The following is a 21,777-nucleotide window of genomic DNA, read 5'->3' on the forward strand; positions in this document are numbered from 1 at the left end:
AATCCATGCGCTACATTTTAATATATCCTGCTCACTTTACGACTTAAAATAGTCTAGAAAATCCGAAAAATTATCAACCATGAACACTATAAAGAGGAAACAGAGAAACCAATGAACATCTTGCATGCCTCGCAAGGATTGCAACAACAAGCTACAAATCTTTCGCTCATCCCAGCATTAAGGTAATCCTGCTTTTTTTTTTTTTTTTTTTGTCTTTTAAGGAAATCATCTTGTCTCAATTACAAATTTGACTGGTAAATATTTTTTTTCGCCTTTTGTATTTATTACATTGCATATATGTTCAAGGATGACAGATTGATAAGCAGATATGCTAACACATGAAAAAAATACTATAATAATTTACAGTAAATACTATAGTGTTTTTGAATCATACTATAGTAAAGTACTTGAATGAATTTGTTGTGGTAATTATATAGTTGTTGTGGCAATATAACAACTATAGTAATATAAACAAATTACTTTACCCAATAGTTTTCTACAGCTATAGGGTATATTATACCACAATACACTACAGTTTACTGTAGTAAAAACTAAAGTATGCTACAGTATTTATTACAGTTTATCAGTTCACAATAGTTAATACTACACTATGCAGTAGCATTCATTAACAAAGTGTTGTAAATACTACATACAGTATACTACAATTTACTACAGTATGGTTCAAAAACACTATAGTATTTACTATAAATTAGTATAGTATTTTTTCATGTACTGGATGTAACTTTTGATACTTTGCGGTAAAAGATTGACTTTGTTCTACCAGTGTGGCTCTCATGGAGGGAAAAAAAAAAAAAGTGAAGATATAGTATGATATAGGAAAATATGATTTTTTTTTTTTTTTAAGAATTGTATAGTATTTGATATACATTTTAACATGTTTTTTTTTTAAAAAATGTATGGATAATCAAGTAAATCAACAGCCATTGCCAAAAGTATTGGCAGTGACTTAAATTTTCTTTCGCAAAATTTATGCTTCAGTATTTGTAGATTATTTTTTCACATCTTTCTATACTGGAAAACAATAAGCATTTCATAAATTTTAAAGGCTTTTATTGGAAAAAAACATTCAATATGTGCGCAGAGTCAATATTTACAGTGTTGACCCTTCTTCTTCATAACATCTGCAATTCGCTCTGGCATCCTGACTGACGGCGATCCATTCTTGCCTTATTAGTTCTCAGAGTTGATCACAATTTGTGGGCTTCTGCTTGCTCACTCACCTTTTAAGTACTGACCACAGGTTCTCTATGGAATTAAGATCCAGAGAGTTGCCTGCGGATCCAAAATTTCATTGTAATGATCTCCTAGCCACTTCATTACCGCTTTTGCTTTGCGACATGGTGCCACATCATGCTCGAAAATGCACGGATCATCACCATATTGCTCCTGGATAGATGGAAGAAGTTGCTCTTGCAGGACGTTTTGATACCATTCTTTATTCATGGCAATGTTTTTGGGCAGAATTGTGAGAGAGCCTCCTTTGGATGAAAAACAACAATGTTGGCACGACACAGGACTTATGGTAGCTCTCACCTTTTCTTCTCCAGACAATCAATTTTCCAGATGTCTCAAACAGTCAGAATGTCCAAAACTGCTTCATCTGAGAAAATATCTTTGCACTTGTCTTCTGCTGTCCAATCCTTGTACTTCCTGCAGAAATTCAGACTATCCTTGATGCTTTTCTTGCAGAGAAGAGGCTTCTTTGCTGTACTTCTTGACATCAGGCCGTTGTCCAAAAGTCTTTGCCTCAGTGTGTGTGCGGATGCACTCACACCCACCTGCTGCCAATATTGAGCAGCTCTGCGCTGGTGGTGACACGATTCCATAGCTGATTCCTCAGGAGGAGACATCCTGGCATTTGCTGGACGCTCTAGGATGTCCTGAAGCCTTCTTCACTGCAGTTGAACCTCTCTTCTTGAAGTTCTTGACAATCCGGTAAATGGTTCTTTCAGGTGCAATATTCTTCGCAGCAGTTTCCTTGCATGTGAGGCCATTTTGATGCAAAGCGATGATGGCTGCACATCTTTCTTTGGAGGTAACAATTGCTAACACAATGAATCAGAAGCTTCTTCCCTTCTTTTATAGCAATCAGTCTGCTCTTGTAATCCAATCAGAATGAGAGAGTGATTTCTCCTGACCAGTACTCGTTCACACACTTTCCCATGTGCTGATGATATGATGAAATGATGTTAGCTCATTTTGTGCCAGGGCCAAAAACAGTGAAATTTGTGATTTTGGCCAATGAGGCTTTTGCAATTATTAAAACTTGCACTCTGCATATTAATAGAAACAATTTGATTAAACACCACAACAACTGAAGCAGAAAACACAATGTTTATGTCACTGCCAATACGTCTTTAAGTTGCTTCAATCCAGTAAATGTTCATCTTGAAATATTTTAATATGTTATTCTTACATTTACTTTATAAAAATCATATTTCACAGCAAAAAGACACGTGTACCATGACTTGACAGAGGATGTTTTTAGAATTATACTAAAAGGCTTTAGCTTGCTTAAAAATATAAACTATCAATCAGACAACAGAAGGCACATCGTGGATTCTGGAGAACAGGTTTTTCAGCAAAGTTTTTATGATGTTGATAATATAGAGGCCTTAGAAATTTGCGTATCAAATATGATACAGTAGGTTAAATGAATAGTTCACCCCAAAACAACATTCTTTCATCATTTACTCATATTGACCCAAACCTGTATGACTTTCTTTCTTTGGTGGAACATAAAAGAAGATTAAACCTTCTGAAGAGTTTTTTGTCCGTATAAGATGTCAATGGGGTCAAAAATAACATGAATCCCTATTGATATTTTTCAACACATCTTCTTTTGTTTTCCACAGAAGAAAGAAGTCATACAGGTTTGGAATGACATGAGGGTGAGTAAATGATGACAGAATATAAATTTTTAGATGAACGTTCATTTTAAATTTTTGGAGAGTGGGGAGACTGAGTCTGAGAATTAGTTGAAAGGATACACCGCCTTTAAGACAGAGCCTACCACAAACAAATTGGATTAAAGTCACCAAGGTACGTGAATTACACTGCAGGATATTTGGTTTGCACATCACCAAATGAAGTTAGAGTGAGAACAGTGTGACCCTGATGAAGTAAACTAAAAAACAACCAAGGGAACATTCTCAAGGGAAATTTAAACCTTCATACAATATAAACTGGCTAGTTACATGATAAATGATCTATCAGTAATAGAGAGTGTTTTGGGGAAAATCTCACACATTCAAAATGCACCACTGTGAGTTACTAATAAAGAAAGTGCATTTCAATAGAACAAATAAAAACACAAAAGAGTTTGGGGTTGAAAGTGGAAACATTTCATATTTTTACAAATTACTACAGCTGCTCCATTTGATCAGACATTTTTTGTGCCAATAAATTTAAAAATGGAGCTCTTAGCATTGAAACCAAACTGCAGTGTGGCTGATAAGTTTTTTAAAAAATAAATAAATAAAATTAGCCTATTTCTGCAATTCCCTTTATTCCAAATATTAATATCATGTGTAATAATCTAACTGAAGCAGAGGATGAAAATCAAGGCTGCCCAGTGTGAGAAAATGTGGTGTTAGATTATCCGCATTAGCATTCTTACTGGATTTTAAAAGAACCAGTAAGAAAGGGATTAATGTTCATGTACAATGTAAAATATAGAAACCTTCTGCATGAATAGCGCAAGTCATTTCTATGTTAAAAATTAGTTGAAATTCCAATTAAAGATACAAAATTAATCACAGAGCTCAGGAGGATAAACAACACAAGGTCACATTTAAGTTCACACATTCCACAGCATTATGTACGAAAAGCACGTTTTGAGGTTAAACATCTCAATCCATCTAAATTTAATAGGGTTTTGTAGTCTTATTTAGACAGGTATTTATAGGCCAAGTCATTTTGCAATGCCAATGAGGCATCTTAATGATGTAGTGTGTGTCTGTGTGTCTTTGCTATTGTGCCCTCCACCTCAATGCATACTAAAAATGAGTCTATTACTGTCCAACTCCACTGAAATAGCATGCACAGATGGGCAGACAGTACAGCAATCTGTCAAATTCTGTGTGAGGGCTGACTGACAACCTAAAGTGTTGGCTTGTGGAAAGTTCTCGCTTCAAAACTTTATTTTGTTGGAAAAGAGGGAATTTTAGTTAGGATACAACGAGGTGTCAAGGGTTTGGCTGGCTGAATGGGAATGATAAAGGATGGCTTTTTCCAGGTATTTAAGTCACTATGAAATCAAAATGAACAATTTCTTTTTTTTATTGAATATTGCTGAATTTATTAAAAAGGATTTATCCATGCATATAATTACTTGTAATCTTTAATCAAAATATCTTTCCCTCCTTCTTGCAACAACATCTTTTCTCTTCTCTGATGATGTTTACTGGCATGAGGGCAGGACAAACTGTCACAATAAAATGAGATCACAACAATAGCAAACCACAATGATCCAAGGATCCAATCAATTCACGATGGACAAAATCAAGTACCGCCCTACATTTTTTTTTCTTGTTCGAGAAGCCGTTTCACTTGGATATTTGTCATAATTGGGAAGAAAAGACTCACATCTTCCATTTCATGTCAACATGCCTTTCTACTATCTCCGACATTCGCGTATGATTGTCACATTTTGCCTCTCTTACAGCAGTTGCAGGGAACTTTCAAATTGGTTGTGAGCCATTACCTTCTGCTTGATTCACCACAGTAAAATAAATGAATAAAAAGACCACCAATACATCTGAAGGCCTAATCAATGTAAATAATTAGGCTACATCTGAGAAAATTATTCATAATCACACATTTTACAGAAATAGTGTTTGAAGAATAACATTTTAGTGAATCCAAAATGGCCGCTAATACATCTGAAAGCCAAACAGCAGGGTTTCTAGTCCTAATCAACGTAAATAATTATCTTGGAGAAAATTATTTATAACCACACATTTTACATGAAATAGTATTTAAAGAATAACATTTTAGTGAAAAAAAATTTGGTAATTCTCACTTTGCATTCAAAGTTGTAATTACAAAGTTTAAATACATCACATCCTGTCTGGCTGTCAAATATACAGTCAAGCCACAAATGTTTATAGTTATAATGTGTTCCGAAGCTCAAATCGGATCGTAAAATTCTCCATATAATAATTATTATATTAATAATAATTGCCAAATTTGTTTTGCTACATCAACGCAAACAGTTCCAAACAACGCATTAATAGAACTGTTGTTTGTCTCAGAGCAACATATAGTGGTGTTTCATTCCTGAATGAATCAGCATTTTTCAATGAACAGGTGAAGTGATTTAGTGACTCGATCATAATTCACTTCACTTCATCCCTAAATTAATCATTGCTTTTTTAAAGTCGGCATGAAGGGAAGTTGCAATAATCTTTTCCTCCCTATTGTGACGTGTATCTGGGTGAAACGGCTTCTCAAACAAGAACAGATGTAGGGCGGTACTAGATTTTGTCAACTGGGAATTGATTGGATTGTTGTGATTTGCTATTGCTGTGATCTTGTGTAAATATGATAGGTTGTCCTGCCCTCATGCCAGTAAACACATTATCAGAGAAGAGATGTCACTTTAAGAGGGCAATAAATAAATAAATAAAATAATGATGTGCACGGATAAATAATTTATAATGAATACTGCAATATTCCATTAAAAAAAAAAAAACAAGTATATGGTATATGGAGCTGCCTGAAGTGTACATATGAAGTAGAATCGGTCAAAATCGAGGGAGCGAGGGTCTGTCCATATAAACTTCCCTCGTCCACTTCACGAGGTGGAACGCACTTCAAAATGGTGGCAGGGATTCCTCTGAGGGGAAGTGCTTAGTGAAACACAGCCAGTGACATGTTCTGTTCCTGAATGAATCAGTATTTCGAATGAATCTGTTGAATGATTCGCTCATAAAGACTTTCACTTGTCGCCACCTATTGGCGTCTGGATGTAACCTGCAGAAAAGTCACTGAAAAATCTCCATCACAAACCAGAATCCCACAAACTAATTGATTTCATATTACATTTAATTGTTCATACGAATCTGTTTGGTCTAGCAGTAATTAACTGTTGTTTTAAGGATATTTTACACTTCAAAATAGCAGTTATAAAGCCAGTTTTGGCCATTCGGCAGGTGGTTATTATTGGTGGTTTATATGTCAGGCTGTTGATGCCCTGTGATTTACTCAGTGTAGGAGTTCATTCTGCTGTGTGAAGAAAACCAACCTGCTAAATGTCAAATGTCCTCCTGTTCCAAAGCTGAATTCATCTACATGCTCTGCTGCCTGTCCGTGTGAGAAGCATCTGGGATGGGCAAGAAAAACTGCTTTATAAACTGACCAATGGCCTAATAATTTCTTAAGTTAAAAACTCAGTAAAAGAGAAACCTGTGTAACTCTTTACAGCTGACTTACTGTGACACATCCAAATTATCAATGTAAGAACAGAGGCCATTACTACGGTGTAGTCACTGACCTGGACAAATCGTATTACGTTGTACATCCTTGAGTACTGCATGCTATCTTAGAATGACATGCTGATTACTTGCCCTTGGGCTTGAGATCAGAACAAAAAGCACAGGAAGATGCTTTCAATATACAACAGCTGCTACAGGAAGAAGCTGGAGAGAAAATAAGGTAACATGACAGGGGACATTTTATGTCTAGGTTCACTGAATCAGGTCTGTGTAGTGAGCTGCTAGCAATGGAAAAGACTGTTTTGTGTAATGGATGAAACACTGAATCGTTGGTGTGGTATTATTTTTTTCTATTGCTGATTCATTTACGGACTGTATTTCATATTTCCAATTTGATGCCGTCACTCTGGTAATCCTGATTGTATTTGTACCATTTAAATATCATTAACATAATTATGTTTTATAAGAATATTTCGGTAACACATTACAATAAGGTCTCATTAACATAGTTAATGCATTGACTAATATGAACTAACAATGTGCAATATATTCTTAAAGCATTTATCTGCCTTTATTAATTTTAGTTAAAGGTGCAATGTGTAAAATTTCGGAGAATCTATTGACAGAAATGCAATATAATATACATAACTATGTTTTCAGTGGTGTATAAAGACCTTACATAATGAACCGTTGTGTTTTTATTACCTTAGAATGAGTATCTACATACACCACGGGTCCCACCTCCGTGTCAAGTCGCCATTTTGCACCGGCATGTTTCTACAGCAACCCTAAACAGACAAACACTCTATAGAGCGCGTTTCATCAATATGTTCTTCTTCTTCTAAATCGTTCGAGCTTTTAGAGGCAGCTTGCATCGTCACTACGTTGAAAACGCATGAAGAAGTAGTAGTAGTAGTAGTAGTCTGGTTTATTAGAAGCAGAGACCGTTCTTTGTTAGAAGTAAGAAGAAACCTCATTGCTTGACTGGCTAATGAACTCTCTGCTGTCTCAGACGGTGACATCTTTGACTTGTGTCGGCCAGACGGCCACTGTAATTTCTCTATTTTGCTTCGAAAGGGCGGGGTAAGCTGCTGTTGGTTGCCGTTTGCAATCTCACCACTAGATGCCGCTATAATTTACACACTGCACCTTTAATAAAAATGTTAACTACAATGTTTGATCTTAAAAATGTAAATGCTGAGATTAACCAAGATTAATAAATGCTGTAGAAGTATAGTTCATTGTTTGTTCATGTTAAAAGTAGGGTAGGCAGTTTCGAAGAGGCTAGCAATAGCAAGCCTAGCTTTGAAAGCATGAGATCCCACCCTCTCTTCAGAGCGCTCTTCAAAGCCATGCCTCCTCCAAAAGACTGAACGCACACAGTCTGCAAAGCGTCACGAGAAACGGCGTTGAATTATCTCATGTCTCAAAGCACATAACATTACAATAATAGTGAACGTAAACAACTTACAGAGCTCTTACTCGTATCACCTGACTGCTGCAGATTCATTTCAGTGTTGATAGTGTTGACATAGAAATGCAAAAATCCAAGTCTGAGGATATGACCAGCTCTGGGTAGAACGTCACGTGTTGCCACCTCGTAATTACGGTTATTACATGGTGTGAATGCAGCATAAGCTTGTTGTTTTGGTTCAGGAGGAAATGTAAAAGTTGGCTGCTGTTTGTTTGTGGCGCCCGGTGACTGTCTGTCTACAACTCTGCATAGCCTCATCATGGAACACGCTGATGACGTGTGTTGTCTGCGAGAGCAGGGTGCATGGAATGTTGACAGGCAGGTATAGGACATCGGACCGAATGCAATGATAGGACGAACATTTTATGGTCCTGAGACTTCCACAGATGATATATATTTTTTAATATTTTGACCACTTCTATAATTGATTGCTATCAGGATGTAAAGAGAGTTTCAACCAGTATAAAAAGTGTTTACCTACTCAACATTTCAGCTACCTTAGCTTTATTCCCAAACCAAATTTTCCTTACGGTCATCTCCATCTAACAATCTGATCTCTCTAAGCAATGACCAGTAATATTTTTAGTAAAAAGAATGTCTTGAATGTCTTTGTTTTATATATATCGCCACTATATTGGTAATTATACACTGTCATTTGAACAAGAATTCAGTAAATAGAATAATTTAAGTCTTACATACTTAGACAGTGACAGTTTCTGGTTAATTTCAATCCGACATAGGACATAGGCCTAAATGAAAAATGACCCGCGGTTCAGTGAGGGAGACGGCTGTGAATTCAGTAACAGCTCTAACTATTTACTGTGCGAGTGAGTCTGATTCAAATCGCTAACTCACGGGTGAGTTTAAAGTTTCGTGAATCAGGCATTACAGGTGCATGCACTTTAGATGTACGCTCTTGGGCGCAAAAAAAAGGGCCAAGCCCAAAATGGCTAAACACTAAGCTTTTGCTTGTCTTAACCACAAATTAGTAGTCAGGAACTTAGCAAAATTTAAGCTATGCTTCTTAAAAACCCATTGCTGTCTCAGAAAAACATCAAAGACAGAATGAAGTTTTTGGCAGAAAATGGGAAGTTGTGTGTGGAGTGATGAATCACAATGAAACACGAGTTTCAGAGCGGTGTCTTTGAAAATCTGCTGAGAATTATATAATAAATGCATCTCTACCACAGTGAAGTATAGAGGAAGAGGTGTCATTGTGTGGGGAGCCTTTTAACTGCTGGTATTAGTAAGCTGCTTTACTGTGAAAAGTCATTTAATGCTTTGGAGTACAGGAGAATATTGCTGAATGGCTTGCTTCCCACAAATGAAAAGTTGTTATCTAAAGAGGAATGATCAGATGTTATTTTTTCAACAAGACAATGCTCACAAAACAACCAAGAAGTGGCCATGGAGTCCATTAGGCTCATGTTTTGGCCTGGCCAGAGTCCAGATTTGAACCCTGTACTGAATATTTGGTCTCACATGACGACGAACTGGGAGACATTTTTCAACTACTCATGAACTGTTTGAAGCCATTAACATTGAGTGGAACAACACTGACTCTTCTTCCTTTAAAAGGCTGTCTGCAAGGTGGGGAAGGCTATTCCGTACTAAGTTACTTTACAGTATTTGTGCAATTATTGCTAATTTCCTGACTAGTGATTTGTGATTAAAATGGTTAAGACCATTAAAAGGATCAAAATATTCAAGTAGATGTGCACATCCCAAAAAAACCCAAACTGGGCTCAGGTGCAGGACAACAAAAAAAAAAAAACTAATGAAAAAGAAATGTGAAGTCCGCACACTGAAAAATAACAGCAGTTATTTTCAGTGTGCGGACTTCACATTTCTTTTTTCATAAGACCATTAAAAGGCCATTTTTGGCTTGGCCTATTTATTTATGGCATCTCACGAGATCATATCTGGATGTACAAATATTTCCAAATCTTGCCAGTGGCGACTAGATTTTTAACGACTACTGCAAATGTTTATTTCGGGTATATTTGTGTGAATTGTAGTTGCATTCTAGGGCCCTATATCCATATCCTAAATGAAAAGCTAATTTGTGAAAAAAGAGACAACAGACAAAGCATTTTTTGATTTATTTTATCATTTAAAGTACAGTACAAAAATACAACCATGTACAGAATTCAAAATCTATTTGAATCTAATTCTATTAAACCTGGCAATTATACAATTAAAACAAAGAAATATGACATAAAATGAATAAGAAATACTTCAGATTCTGCGCTCAGATTTCTAGGTCACTAATCAAGTAAATTAGCTAACATTTTACAATAAGGTTTCACCTGTTACCATTAGTTATTACACGGCTCTGTGGAATACTTGATTCTGATTCGGTATGTTATTCCCCGATAACAACCGCTGAAAGCAGATAACACAGGCTCATCCGTGTTACTGAAGTCAGCAGCGCTATACGCTCGCTAGGAATGTTTTTTCTTTGTCAAAGTTTTGCGTTTAGTAAGCTAATAAAATATTAAAACTCAGTAAAATCCTGATCACCCTGTCTGGGTTTATTCTGAGATCAACTGGCTTGATGTACATTATCCCTTACTTAACTGCATTAGTTAAGATTAACTAACACAAACAATACTCCAGCATTTACTAATATCTTATTGTTAATTTTAACATTTACTACTACAATAAATCAGTTGTGTCCATCAACATTAGGTAATGTACTCTAAAATAACATAAACAATGAACAAATGTACTTTTATTAACTAACATTAACAAAATATACTGCTCATTACTCGTTCATGCGAGTTAACAAATTAGACCTTATTGTAGTGTTACCGTAAATTTGCAACATTGATCATGTGAACACCTTTGTACAGTGAGTCAGATGTTCATGCAGCTCAAGTGTCACCACCATTAAAGCTAAAGGAGCACAAATAAAATACTAAAACATTCTGATAATCATGTTCAGTTTTCAATTCAACTTTTCACTCAAACTGAATGTCTTTTACATCATTTATAATGAAAACGTTAAACTTTTGAACCCCTCTGTATGATCATACCATTAGACATTACATATAAATATTACATGGAAAGATCCAGAGAAAACTGGAAAACATCCAGTTTAATTTTAGCATGTATTACCCTGGTGAGGTCTCAGATTGAATTCAGACAAGAGCTTGGTCATTTAAAATGTCTTTATTGCTGTATGCCTGCCGTCAAAGTCACACCCGGCTGCAATCGTCCAAGTGTGAGGTGAGGTCAGCAATTATGTTTTCAGTGATCCACCCACAGTACAAGTGACTCGATGTCCCGGTCAACGCAGTCATGTCTTTCAATAGTTACCATGGAGATTGCCTCTTCCCTCCTCTCAGAGACAGAACAGAGTAATGAGCAGAGAGGAGCAAGGAGTGAACTCATCAAACTGTCATCCAAAATGTTCAGCACTATTAAACTACCATTGCACCCTAGCATCTCCTCACTCCATTAGTATGATGAGGTGATTTATCTTCACTGTTTAAGGAATTCTCAGACACATTTGCATGATTAAAACGTGGAGACAGATGATGTGAGTATCAAAGATCAAAAGTGCCACTGGTTCAAATTTTTTAATGCTTGCTAATGTATACAGAACATAAGACTCTTTTTGTTCCTGTAAAAAAAAAAAAAAAAAACCTCTAAATGTACTAACAACGGCTCAGTTTCTATTATGAATGTTGAAGATGAGGACACAACCACATGATTATTGATCTGGAGGTGGTTTTAAACCAACAATTTCTTCAGGTCTTCATCCATTCCTCTTTCGGTTAATTGATCCAGACTATGGTAGCGATGGATGATGTAATCTTCAGTAACTACCACCACTCGCACACCGTGAGTGTCATTCCCCAACTGACAACCGACTGCAGAGCTCACCACCATATCCAGCCCATCATGGCATCCTCCTGCATTTCTGTGGTAGTGACCAGAGAACACAGCTTTCACCCCTGAAATGAGACACAGGTTGATATCACTAACAAATGACATCAAAAACAGATCAGTCTGATTTTGAATGTAATTAAAAATAAAACGCTTCCCTAGTCAATTCACACAAAATAATCAATTCATGATCACATTGTCTCAGCTTCGCACCTACAGATGCCCACAGTCCATTTGATGACCTAATGATACAAAACTAGAGGGTACTTTCACAATCTGGCAAGCTCTAATCTGAATGGCTGACTCTATACAACTTCCTGTAGCTCGAACACCAGAGCATGGCATTAGCAACTCTTTAGATAAAAGTGTATACATCTACATGCAACTTTCTTTTTACAAATCCTCCTAGAAAACAAGGTGTGTTTTCAAGGTTTATACAAGCTCTTTTTGAGGATGAAATAAATAGCTGGATTTGCCAACATTTGCACGGTTAGTGACATTAAATCACTGAAAGAAATTCACCCCCAGTTTCACAGACAATGCTTAAGCTAGTCCTAGACTAAAATGAATGTTTAAGCTGTTGTAACTGAAAGTAACTTGTACTGATAGATCTTAAAATATGTCAGTGCCATTGTTTTGTCTCAGGATGCACACCAGTAATGTTTTTTTCTAGTGAACGTTTATAAAAGCTACTTAAATGCCCCAATTGAACTAAGGCTTAATCCTGGCTTAGGCTTAAGCCCTGTCTGTGAAACCGGGTCTCAGAGTTTTGTTTGAGGTACTTAAGTAAACTAGATGTCCATTAGCAGAACTTTTCACTTTATTTTCAGTTTTTGTGAGTCCTTATTACTCTGAATTATGTTATAATTTATGTTATCTAACCTACATGAATTATCTAAGTTGATCTGACAAAAGAAAAAATGTTATAACAAATCATGAAAATAATTTTTTACAGTGTATACACATTTTCTGCTGCTTGTCAGATATTTTATTTTTTTATTTTATTTTTTTGGAAATTCCACACATCTTTTATTGTGACAAACAATTTCAGATGAACCACTGCTAAATGCCGCAGTACTGTAAAAGTTTGGGACCAGTAATTTTTTTAAAGAAATTGTTTATTCAGTAAGAATGATGCAAATCAATCAAAAGTGACAGTAAAATGTCTATAATGTTACAAAAGATTTCTATTTCAAATAAATGTGGTTCTTTTAAGCTTACTAAAATCCTGAAGAAAAAAAACATCACGGTTTCCTCAAAAATATTAAGAAGCACAACTGTTTTTAACAATGATAAAAAAAGAGAAATGTTTCTTCAGCAGCAAATCAGCATATTAGAATGATTTCTGAAGGATCATGTGACACTGAAGACTGGAGTAATGATGACTGCTGAAAATTCAGCTTTGTCATCACAGGAATAAATTACATATTAAAATAAAATATAATAATATTCTATGATAATATTTCCTTATATTTTATCTAGGACATTTTTATATTATATTATATTATATTATATTATATTATATTATATTATATTATATTATATTTTATTTTATTATATTATATTATATTATATTATATTACGGTTAGTTCCTGTCCTTGATTCTGATTAGTCAATAGCTGTGTTTTATTCACGATAAAACACGGCTATGACCGCTTCACCCAATGGCTGTAAGTATATAAGTATCACAACACCCTTAGCAACCACTCTTAGCAACATAAACTGTCTGTTCTCAATTCATATTGTTCATTGAAGCTTACCTTATTATGTAGAAGAGTATTGTGAGAAAGATTGATTGAACGAGTTTATTACCAGCATTCAGATTTAGCATTTTCCTTCAGGTCAGTCCTATGTTCATAATAAAACATATGTTTAAATGTCCGCTATATCTTGTCCTTTTAACAGTTAAGGGGTTTTCCCATGACTGACAGTGCTAGTCAAAGCATTTATCAGTTGTGTCTTGTTCCGTGTTCACAACAATTCAGTCTTTTCAATATAAAAGTCTTCGCTACTGAGTGACTCACTCATAAAGACAAGTCATAAAGTCTTTGCCGCCCTCTAATGGCATAATAATGTAACAGTCAGGGACTATTTTTGACAGCGTAAGGAAGGCTTTTAGTGATTTTACTTCATGAAAGTTGCATAGATACATATTTTTTGGCTTCGCGTCATGCCTAACAACACCCTTCAGTCATGACTTCTTAACAGCCTCTCCTACCTTATTGCTTACTAATATTATATTATATTATTATAATGTTATTTTAAATTAATAATATTTCACAATATTACTGTTTTACTGTATTTGATCAAATAAATGCAGCTTTGTTGAGCATAAGACACTTCTTTTAAAAACATTTCAAAAATCTGACTACAAATGGTATATAAACATTGGTCAGATGGTCTCTTCCAGTCTAAGCAGTCTGTTATTGGCCAGTATGAGCTGCAACGTGGACCACATTTATACACAAGACCCTGATCAAACCAACATGAGGCTATGAACTCAACACTGCAACTGAATCAACTGAATTTCCTGTCTGATTGACCATGTGTCCACGCTGATAGACTGAAAATCCACATCGGCATGGTGGGGGCCGCATCAGATTCAGTTTCCCCGTTGATCTGCATAACCATTGTGAAGCTTCTCATCTCTCCCCTGCAGCAGTGGCCGAGGCTCTGTCATTCAGGAATTTAAAGCAATGGACCGAATGCAGAATCACTATAGTTCATCAAACAAGTCACCCAGAGTGAAAGGCACAAATGAGCTCTCTCTTTTGTGAAGGACGTGAGGCTGGTGGCTCTTCCACAGTTCAGACAAGGTTTCATTTCTGAAGAGAATTCTGAAAAGGTGGTACCCCCATACCGAGGTAATGGATGCATTTGGAAGCAGGAAACAAAATCTCACATGAATTTTTCATTCAGACAGAGCAAAGGTGCCAAAAACCACAGGGATGATGGTAAGACAGAAGATGGCATGCCAAAATACATAAAAGAAGAAGAAGAAAGGAGAAACTGATTATGGCAGGAACACAATGTTGAGAGGTATAATTACAGATTGTTGCTGTCAGTGTTCATCTAAATTTCACTAGTTGTTCTTGTTCCACATGCACATGATAGCTATCTGCATGCTCTGTTGGACAGAGAGGAACTCTGCTAATGAAACCACACAAACAAACACAATTCCAACTACCTTGACACTTAAAGACTTGCACAATGCAGCACATAAAGCAGAAACCTTCCCAAAAACAATTAAAACAACGGGAACAAAACATTATGAATTATGTAAATTACTTTAATAGGAATATTATGCACATTTCAAGCATCTTTCACATATCATAACCTCTAATCCACTCGACGGAAGCAAGCAACAGAAACATGGTGGATAAAAAAAGAGTGTCCAATTATCTGGGGAAGTCAGATGTGAAACTGAGGAGGGGGAAGAAAAATCAAAGCACTTCTTAAACAAGTCATTTACTCTAAGGACATCCTCTCTACTGCACTACCGGATAGAATAATTAGACATGCAATACTGTTAATGACTGAATACATCTACTGTAACTACACTTCAACCTAAAACCTGTTACAAAATAGTGGGAACGTATTAAAAAAAGAATCGGTCCCACTTTATATTAGGTGACCTTAACTACTATGTACCTACATCAAAAAATAAGTACAATGTACTTATTGTGTTCATATTGTATTGCAAAACACGTTTGCTGCTATTGAGGTGGGATACGGGTAAGGTTAGAGACAGGTTTGGGTGTATGGTTAGGTTTAAGGGTGGGTTAAGGTGTAACTGTAACAGTGTAATTACATTCAGGTATTTTTTAAAACATAAGTACAATGTAAAAACATGTATAATAACTGGAAAAACTACACCAGAAAAAGGGAAATGGGACCAAAGTAACAGAGCATATACATATATATATATATATATATACAGGTGAATCTGAATAAATTAGAATATCATGGAAAAGTTTTTTTTTTTTTTTTTTTCTGTAATTTAATTCAATAAGTAAAACTTAAATATATTCTAGATTTATTAGACATAAAGTAAAATATTTCCAGACTTTTTTGTTTTCATTTTGATGATTACAGCTTCCTGCTCATCAAAATCAAAAAATCAGTATCTCAAATTATTAGAATATTTAATTTCAAGTTCTATTAAATTACCATTCTCAGGGTATAAATACTGGGTTTAGGTCAGTAATCCCAACAGCAGTCATGGGGAAGTCTGCTGACTTGACAGTTGTCCAGAAGATGATCATCAAGACCCTCTACAATGAGGGTAAGCCACAGAGGGTCATTGCTGAAAGAGCTGGCTGTTCGCAGAGTGCTGTGCCAAAGCATATTCATGGAAAGTTGACTGGAAGGAAAAAGTGTGGTAGGAAAAGGTGTACAAGTGAAAGGAATGACCGCAGGCTTGAGAAGATTGTCAGGCGAAGCCGATTTAAGAACTTAGGAGAGCTTCAAAAGGAGTGGACTGAAGCTGGAGTCAGTGCATCAAGAGCCTCCGCACACAGACGTCTTCAGGAAATGGGCTACAACTGTCACATTCCACGTACCAAGCCACTTTTGAACCAAAGATAACGTCAGAAGCGTCTTACCTGGGCTAAGGAGAAAAAGAACTGGACTGTTGCTCAGTGGTCCAAAGTCCTCTTTTCAGATGAAAGTAAATTTTGCATTTCATTTGGAAATCAAGGTTCCAGAGTCTGGAGGAAGAGTGGAGCGGCACAGAAACCATGTTGCTTGAAGTCCAGTGTGAAGTTTCCACAGTCAGTGATGACATGGGCTGCCATGTCATCTGCTGGTGTTGGTCCACTGTGTTTTCTGAAGTCCACAGTCAACGCAGCCATCTACCAGGAAATTATAGAGCACTTCATGCTTCCTTCTGCTGACAAGCTTTATGGAGATGCTGATTTCATTTTCCAGCAGGATTTGGCACCTGCCCACACTGCCAAAGGTACCAAAAGCTGGTTCAATGACCATGGTGTTACTGTGCTTGATTGGCCAGCAAACTTGCCTGACCTGAACCCCATAGAGAATCTATGGGGTATTGTCAAGAGGAAGATGAAAGACACCAGACCCAACAATGCAGATGACCTGAAGGCTACTATCAAAGCAACCTGGGCTTCGATACCACCTCAGCAGTGCCACAGGCTGATTGCCTCCATGCCACGCCACATTGATGCAGTAATTCAGGCAAAAGGAGGCCCAACCAAGTATTGAGTGCATAGAAATGAACATACTTTTCAGAAGCCTGACATTTCTGTTTGAAATATCCTTTTTTTTATTGATCTTATGAAGTATTCTAATTTATTGAGATAGTGAATTGGTGGGTTTTTGTTAAATGTGAGCCAAAATCATCACAATTAAAAGAACCAAAGATTTAAAGTACTTCAGTCTGTGTGCACTGAATTTATTTAATACACAAGTTGCACAATTTGAGTTGAATTACTGTAATAAATGAACTTTTCCACGACATTCTAATTTATTGAGATGCACCTGTATGTGTGTATGTATGTACAGGTGCAGTACAGGTGCATCTCTGATATATATATATATATCAGAGGTGTAAAGAGTACCTGAAAACCATACTTGAGTAAAAGTACTGATACCTTACATTGAAAATGACTCCACTACAAGTTACAAGTAACCAATTCCAATACAACTTGAGTAAAAGTCTTAAAGTATCTGATTTTAACAGTACTTAAGTATTTTACTCATGCTGAATGTAGGCTCAGAGATGCACTAGTCCTGAGAGACATGCCAGTGAAAATAAGAATCAATTGATTTGTAAGATGAGAAATCAAGTTTATTTTCTAAAATCAAAATAAAACGAGAACACCTCAATGTTGCAATAAATCAAGGTAGACACAACAACCTTTTAAACGTCTACAAACTCTCAAGTCTCAGTTGAGCTCAAGTGCACAGAAAGGCCATAAGTAAACCAATATCCTTCAAAACAGTCTTGTCAATATAGCGGATAAATAAAACAATGTTACGTAAAATTCAATAGTCAGAGTCTACTGTATGTGCTGGTTTAAGCCTTATTACTAGCTGCAGTCATTTCCTCATCTAATAAATAAAACATCTGCGATCAGCAACTACCTGCTAATGCACTCACATTCACGTAAAGTATCCTTGTTTTGGGTGAGTAAAGGCAAAATGCACAAGATATAGTACCTTCAATGCCCTTAGGTGGCGATATCACTTCTTTATATCAGAAACAAACTGCTGCAGAAAAAGTTAGCTGCCATGAAAAATGTAATTTGTAATTGCATTTCTCATCACAAATGTAGTGGAGTAAAAAGTACATTTACTTGCTCAAAAATGTAGTCAAGTAGAGAATAAAAGTTGCCAATATCTTTGATACTCAGTACAACTACAAAGTAGCCAAAAAGATACTTAAGTACAGTAACTAGTTACATTTACTCAAGTACTTTACATCTCTGATATATATATATATATAAAAGCTTAACTTATGCTGTCATGCAGTCTAGCTAGTTATGTTAAAAATGATGCTGTTGTATGATGTTAACTGTAGGATAAAGTCGAGAAGGTCAAGACCTCTGAGGTAGGACTAAAACAACATTTTAACATTTCATGTCTATAAAAATAGCTATTTATGGTAGCCTATATTATATTGCACAGTGTATCAAATACATAGTTCTTACAACAACAAACTTTTGCTTTTAATGCTATAACAGAGGGTCTATTTCCATTGTCATCTTGAGGTTTTCAAATAAACATTATTTCTCTCTGTTCAGATAATCACATTAGTCTGTGTCTCTCCGTTTGGACATTGTTTTGCTTTGTATGCCATAAAAAATTCTGCATTTTGTGACAGTGTCTCAGCACGCTTGCAGTCGCTTCTTTTCTCGGTTGTGATTTTTGGCTGTGAACATATCAGTGTGTCCATACTCCCACCAGTCCTGTAATCAGGCTGATTAATAAGCTGTGATCTCTTAACAACAAACAGTGCTGTGATGGATTTAGTTGTGGAGATCTGATGTAAAGTCAGTAGTTTCTACATGTTTATAAGGAGATGTCCATCTAAAGATGATCAAAATATGTCATCCCGCTGGGAGTTCTGGGATTCTACACTAATGCCAACAGCAGTACTATGAACACAGAATATTATAGCACCCTTCTGTACTGTTTCCACAGCATATTCCCCCTCAATTTTGTCCACTGCTCTCAGCTACTTATTTCCATCTCATGAATTGCTTTTTATTTCACTTCTTGTAGATACGTTTGAGAAAATCCCATTTATCTGCCTGTTAATTAATGGGCTCATTACTGCAAGAATAGTAGTATCTAGGGATCAACTTGCCTTTTGGCTGAGAGAGGTGAAATTTGCTGAGAATGTGAGAGAATAGTACGTACTAAAAATAAACATTCACATAAAATAAGCCAGAGATTTGGTCCAATAAGGAAGTATGACGCCGTTCTGTGTTCAGTTCTCAGGAGACACACTAAACACCCTACTAGAGTCTCTATTCCCAGCCACAGAACTAACGGATCTGCCAGATATGGATGGTATGTAAATCCTGTCTCGTCTATTCAAACTACTCAGACTGCATTAACGGTTTAGTTTGAGGGTTGTGTGTGTGCGTTTCTGCCTGTTTGTGTGTGCTGTCATTAGGCCACTGGGATACATTATTCACAAAACTCTGCCAGAAATAATTTGCATGACATAAGGAAGTACAAAATGATTTTGTGCAGAGAGAACATTGCTTATGCCGATCATATATCGCACCCATTTATCACTGTAAATCCTTTAAATAAGGGACAAGGAAATAACATCTGGAACGCCACTCAAAGTCGGACATTCGGCGTGTGAACTCGGGGTACATCGATCAAGCCCGACCTCAGCAAGAAACGTCATTTGACACCACTTCCAAGATGTTGGCGCATCCTGCTTCCAATGAATATGAACGTAAAAACAAACTTTAACATTAGACATTAAGTTCTCATAATTTTACCTTCCTTTTTGCTTTTCAAAGTGATTTGCTCGATATGCTCTCATTGTGTCATGGCAACATCATGTGAGTGACTGGAACTCTGAGGTCTGAAGTGGGACATTTAATTTGGATATTCCCACGTCCAACCTTGTGTGGAACGCAGCATCAGTATTGGCCGACGCTGTTCACGTGAGCAGCACGATGCATGCGTGTGATGCTGACGTAGGAGCTGGCCAATATTGAACCGGCATTCTGACGTAGAACCCAGAAGCGCTGCATTGTGTCTACAACATAAACAGCGTAGGACACTGACAGGGAAGTGACGAATTTGTTTAATAAAGTCGTTATTTTTGTTTTGTTTTTGTGCACAAAAAGTATTCTCGTCGCTTCATAAAATTAAGGTTACTGTAGTCACGTGGACTGTTTTAACAATGTCTTTCTACCTTTCTGGGCCTTGAAAGTGGTAATTAAATGCTGTCTATGATATTTTCATCAAAAATATCATAATCTATGTTCTGAAGATGAACAAGGGTCTTACAGGTTTGGAACAACATGAGGGTGAGTAATTAATGACAGAATTTTCATTTTTGGGTGAACTAACCCTTTAAAGGGGACTTGACATGGATTTTTTTTATTATTTTAATATGTTTCTTGAAGTTCACTTATATGTTAATAAAGTTTTTTTGCACAAAAAAACCCCAAACAGTATCCACGCCCACTCACTATTGCAATTGAGTAAGTTTATATCCATATAAAACCGTCATTTACAGACAAAGCATTATGAAATCATTTACTTGCGGTTTGTGATGCAGCTGCTGTCAGATCCCGTACAGTTGGCTGCTGCATCTTTCAAAGAAAGTTTCTTTGCGAACTCTCCATTACACTGTGGCGAGTTTACAAAACAAAATGCTCCGAACAAACATAAAATCCTCCTACGTGATCTGGGATGTCATTAAAATAAAAAATCCACTTGTTTCTGATCCTTTTGAAGTCTGTTCAGAGATGCATATGAGCTATTTAAATGGGACGTATCAGAGTGAACGTTCTTTCACTCTTCCATTTGTCCTGTTATCAGAACTTGAATGGGCATCTGTATATTGTATTTAGTGTCAGTGATTATAATGGGTTCTATTTGCTTTTGACGCAACATGGCGCTCGCATAAGCCGTTAAGCGACTGAACGCCAGTGGGCGGGGCCTATTGTGCAATGAAGTATAATTATTTGTCAATGTCTTGCTCTGGAGGCAGTCATATGCAAATGTATTTGCCGGTATGACGTCACACATCCCGCAATATCAAAACAAGCTGTTTTTGGAGCTGGAAATGCTTTGTTTATAATGAGAAGGACGTTTTAAATAATGAAACTAGCAGGATGTTTTAATGGTCCTATATGACCTCTTTAATGATGTTTATTTAATCAAATTTTACACGTAGATTACCTTTGCCATCACCTAACGTTACTGGTCATTTATTGCTTATAAGTCATAACATGACATAATTATCAGTGTAGCAAAAAAATAATATTATTTTAGTTTTTATTCAGAAGTTATGACAATTTCGGGAAAAAATATATTCGAGCCAGAAACTATGAGTGCAACAAAGTGCAACAAAGTAAATTATGTTTCTACCATCTGCAATTTACATTAAACCAAATTACAAATCAAATTAGAGTTGAAAAAGAAACTGCAAAAAGATAATATCCAAAAGGATATTGCCAAATGGGGCTGTAGTTACAGTATCTTTCTAAGCTCTTGAAACACTCCTTATAATGATGCAAGACATTGAGATACACAAAAACACAGCCAAGCCTTTCCTAAAGGATATCTGATAACAATGGGCACTCCATCACACTGTAACCTCCACAGAACAGACTATTCATCATTGTCTGCCTAAAACAACATGCTTGCCAGCTTACCTACAATTCTCAGCAGATGACAAGCGTTCTGTTGATTAACCAAATCCCGCGCTCATTTCTACTGGCGTGTGCT

General features: G+C 36.3%; 1 protein-coding gene across 3 annotated transcripts in view; it reads right to left on the minus strand.

The window, feature by feature from the left end:
- Positions 1 to 10,019: 10,019 nt before the first annotated feature.
- cpped1 (calcineurin-like phosphoesterase domain containing 1) overlaps positions 10,020 to 21,777 on the minus strand; it is a 33,970-nt gene continuing 22,212 nt past the window's right edge. For 2 of the 3 annotated variants that reach the window (XM_051915238.1, XM_051915237.1), the window contains one exon: positions 10,020 to 11,894. In XM_051915238.1, the coding sequence (XP_051771198.1) occupies positions 11,671 to 11,894 (224 nt within the window). In that variant the 3' untranslated portion in view covers positions 10,020 to 11,670. The remainder of the gene's footprint in view (positions 11,895 to 21,777) is intronic. The other variant, XM_051915240.1, reaches the window with a different exon arrangement.

Source organism: Ctenopharyngodon idella, chromosome 12, assembly GCF_019924925.1.
Source record: "Ctenopharyngodon idella isolate HZGC_01 chromosome 12, HZGC01, whole genome shotgun sequence".
Taxonomy (NCBI): domain Eukaryota; kingdom Metazoa; phylum Chordata; class Actinopteri; order Cypriniformes; family Xenocyprididae; genus Ctenopharyngodon; species Ctenopharyngodon idella.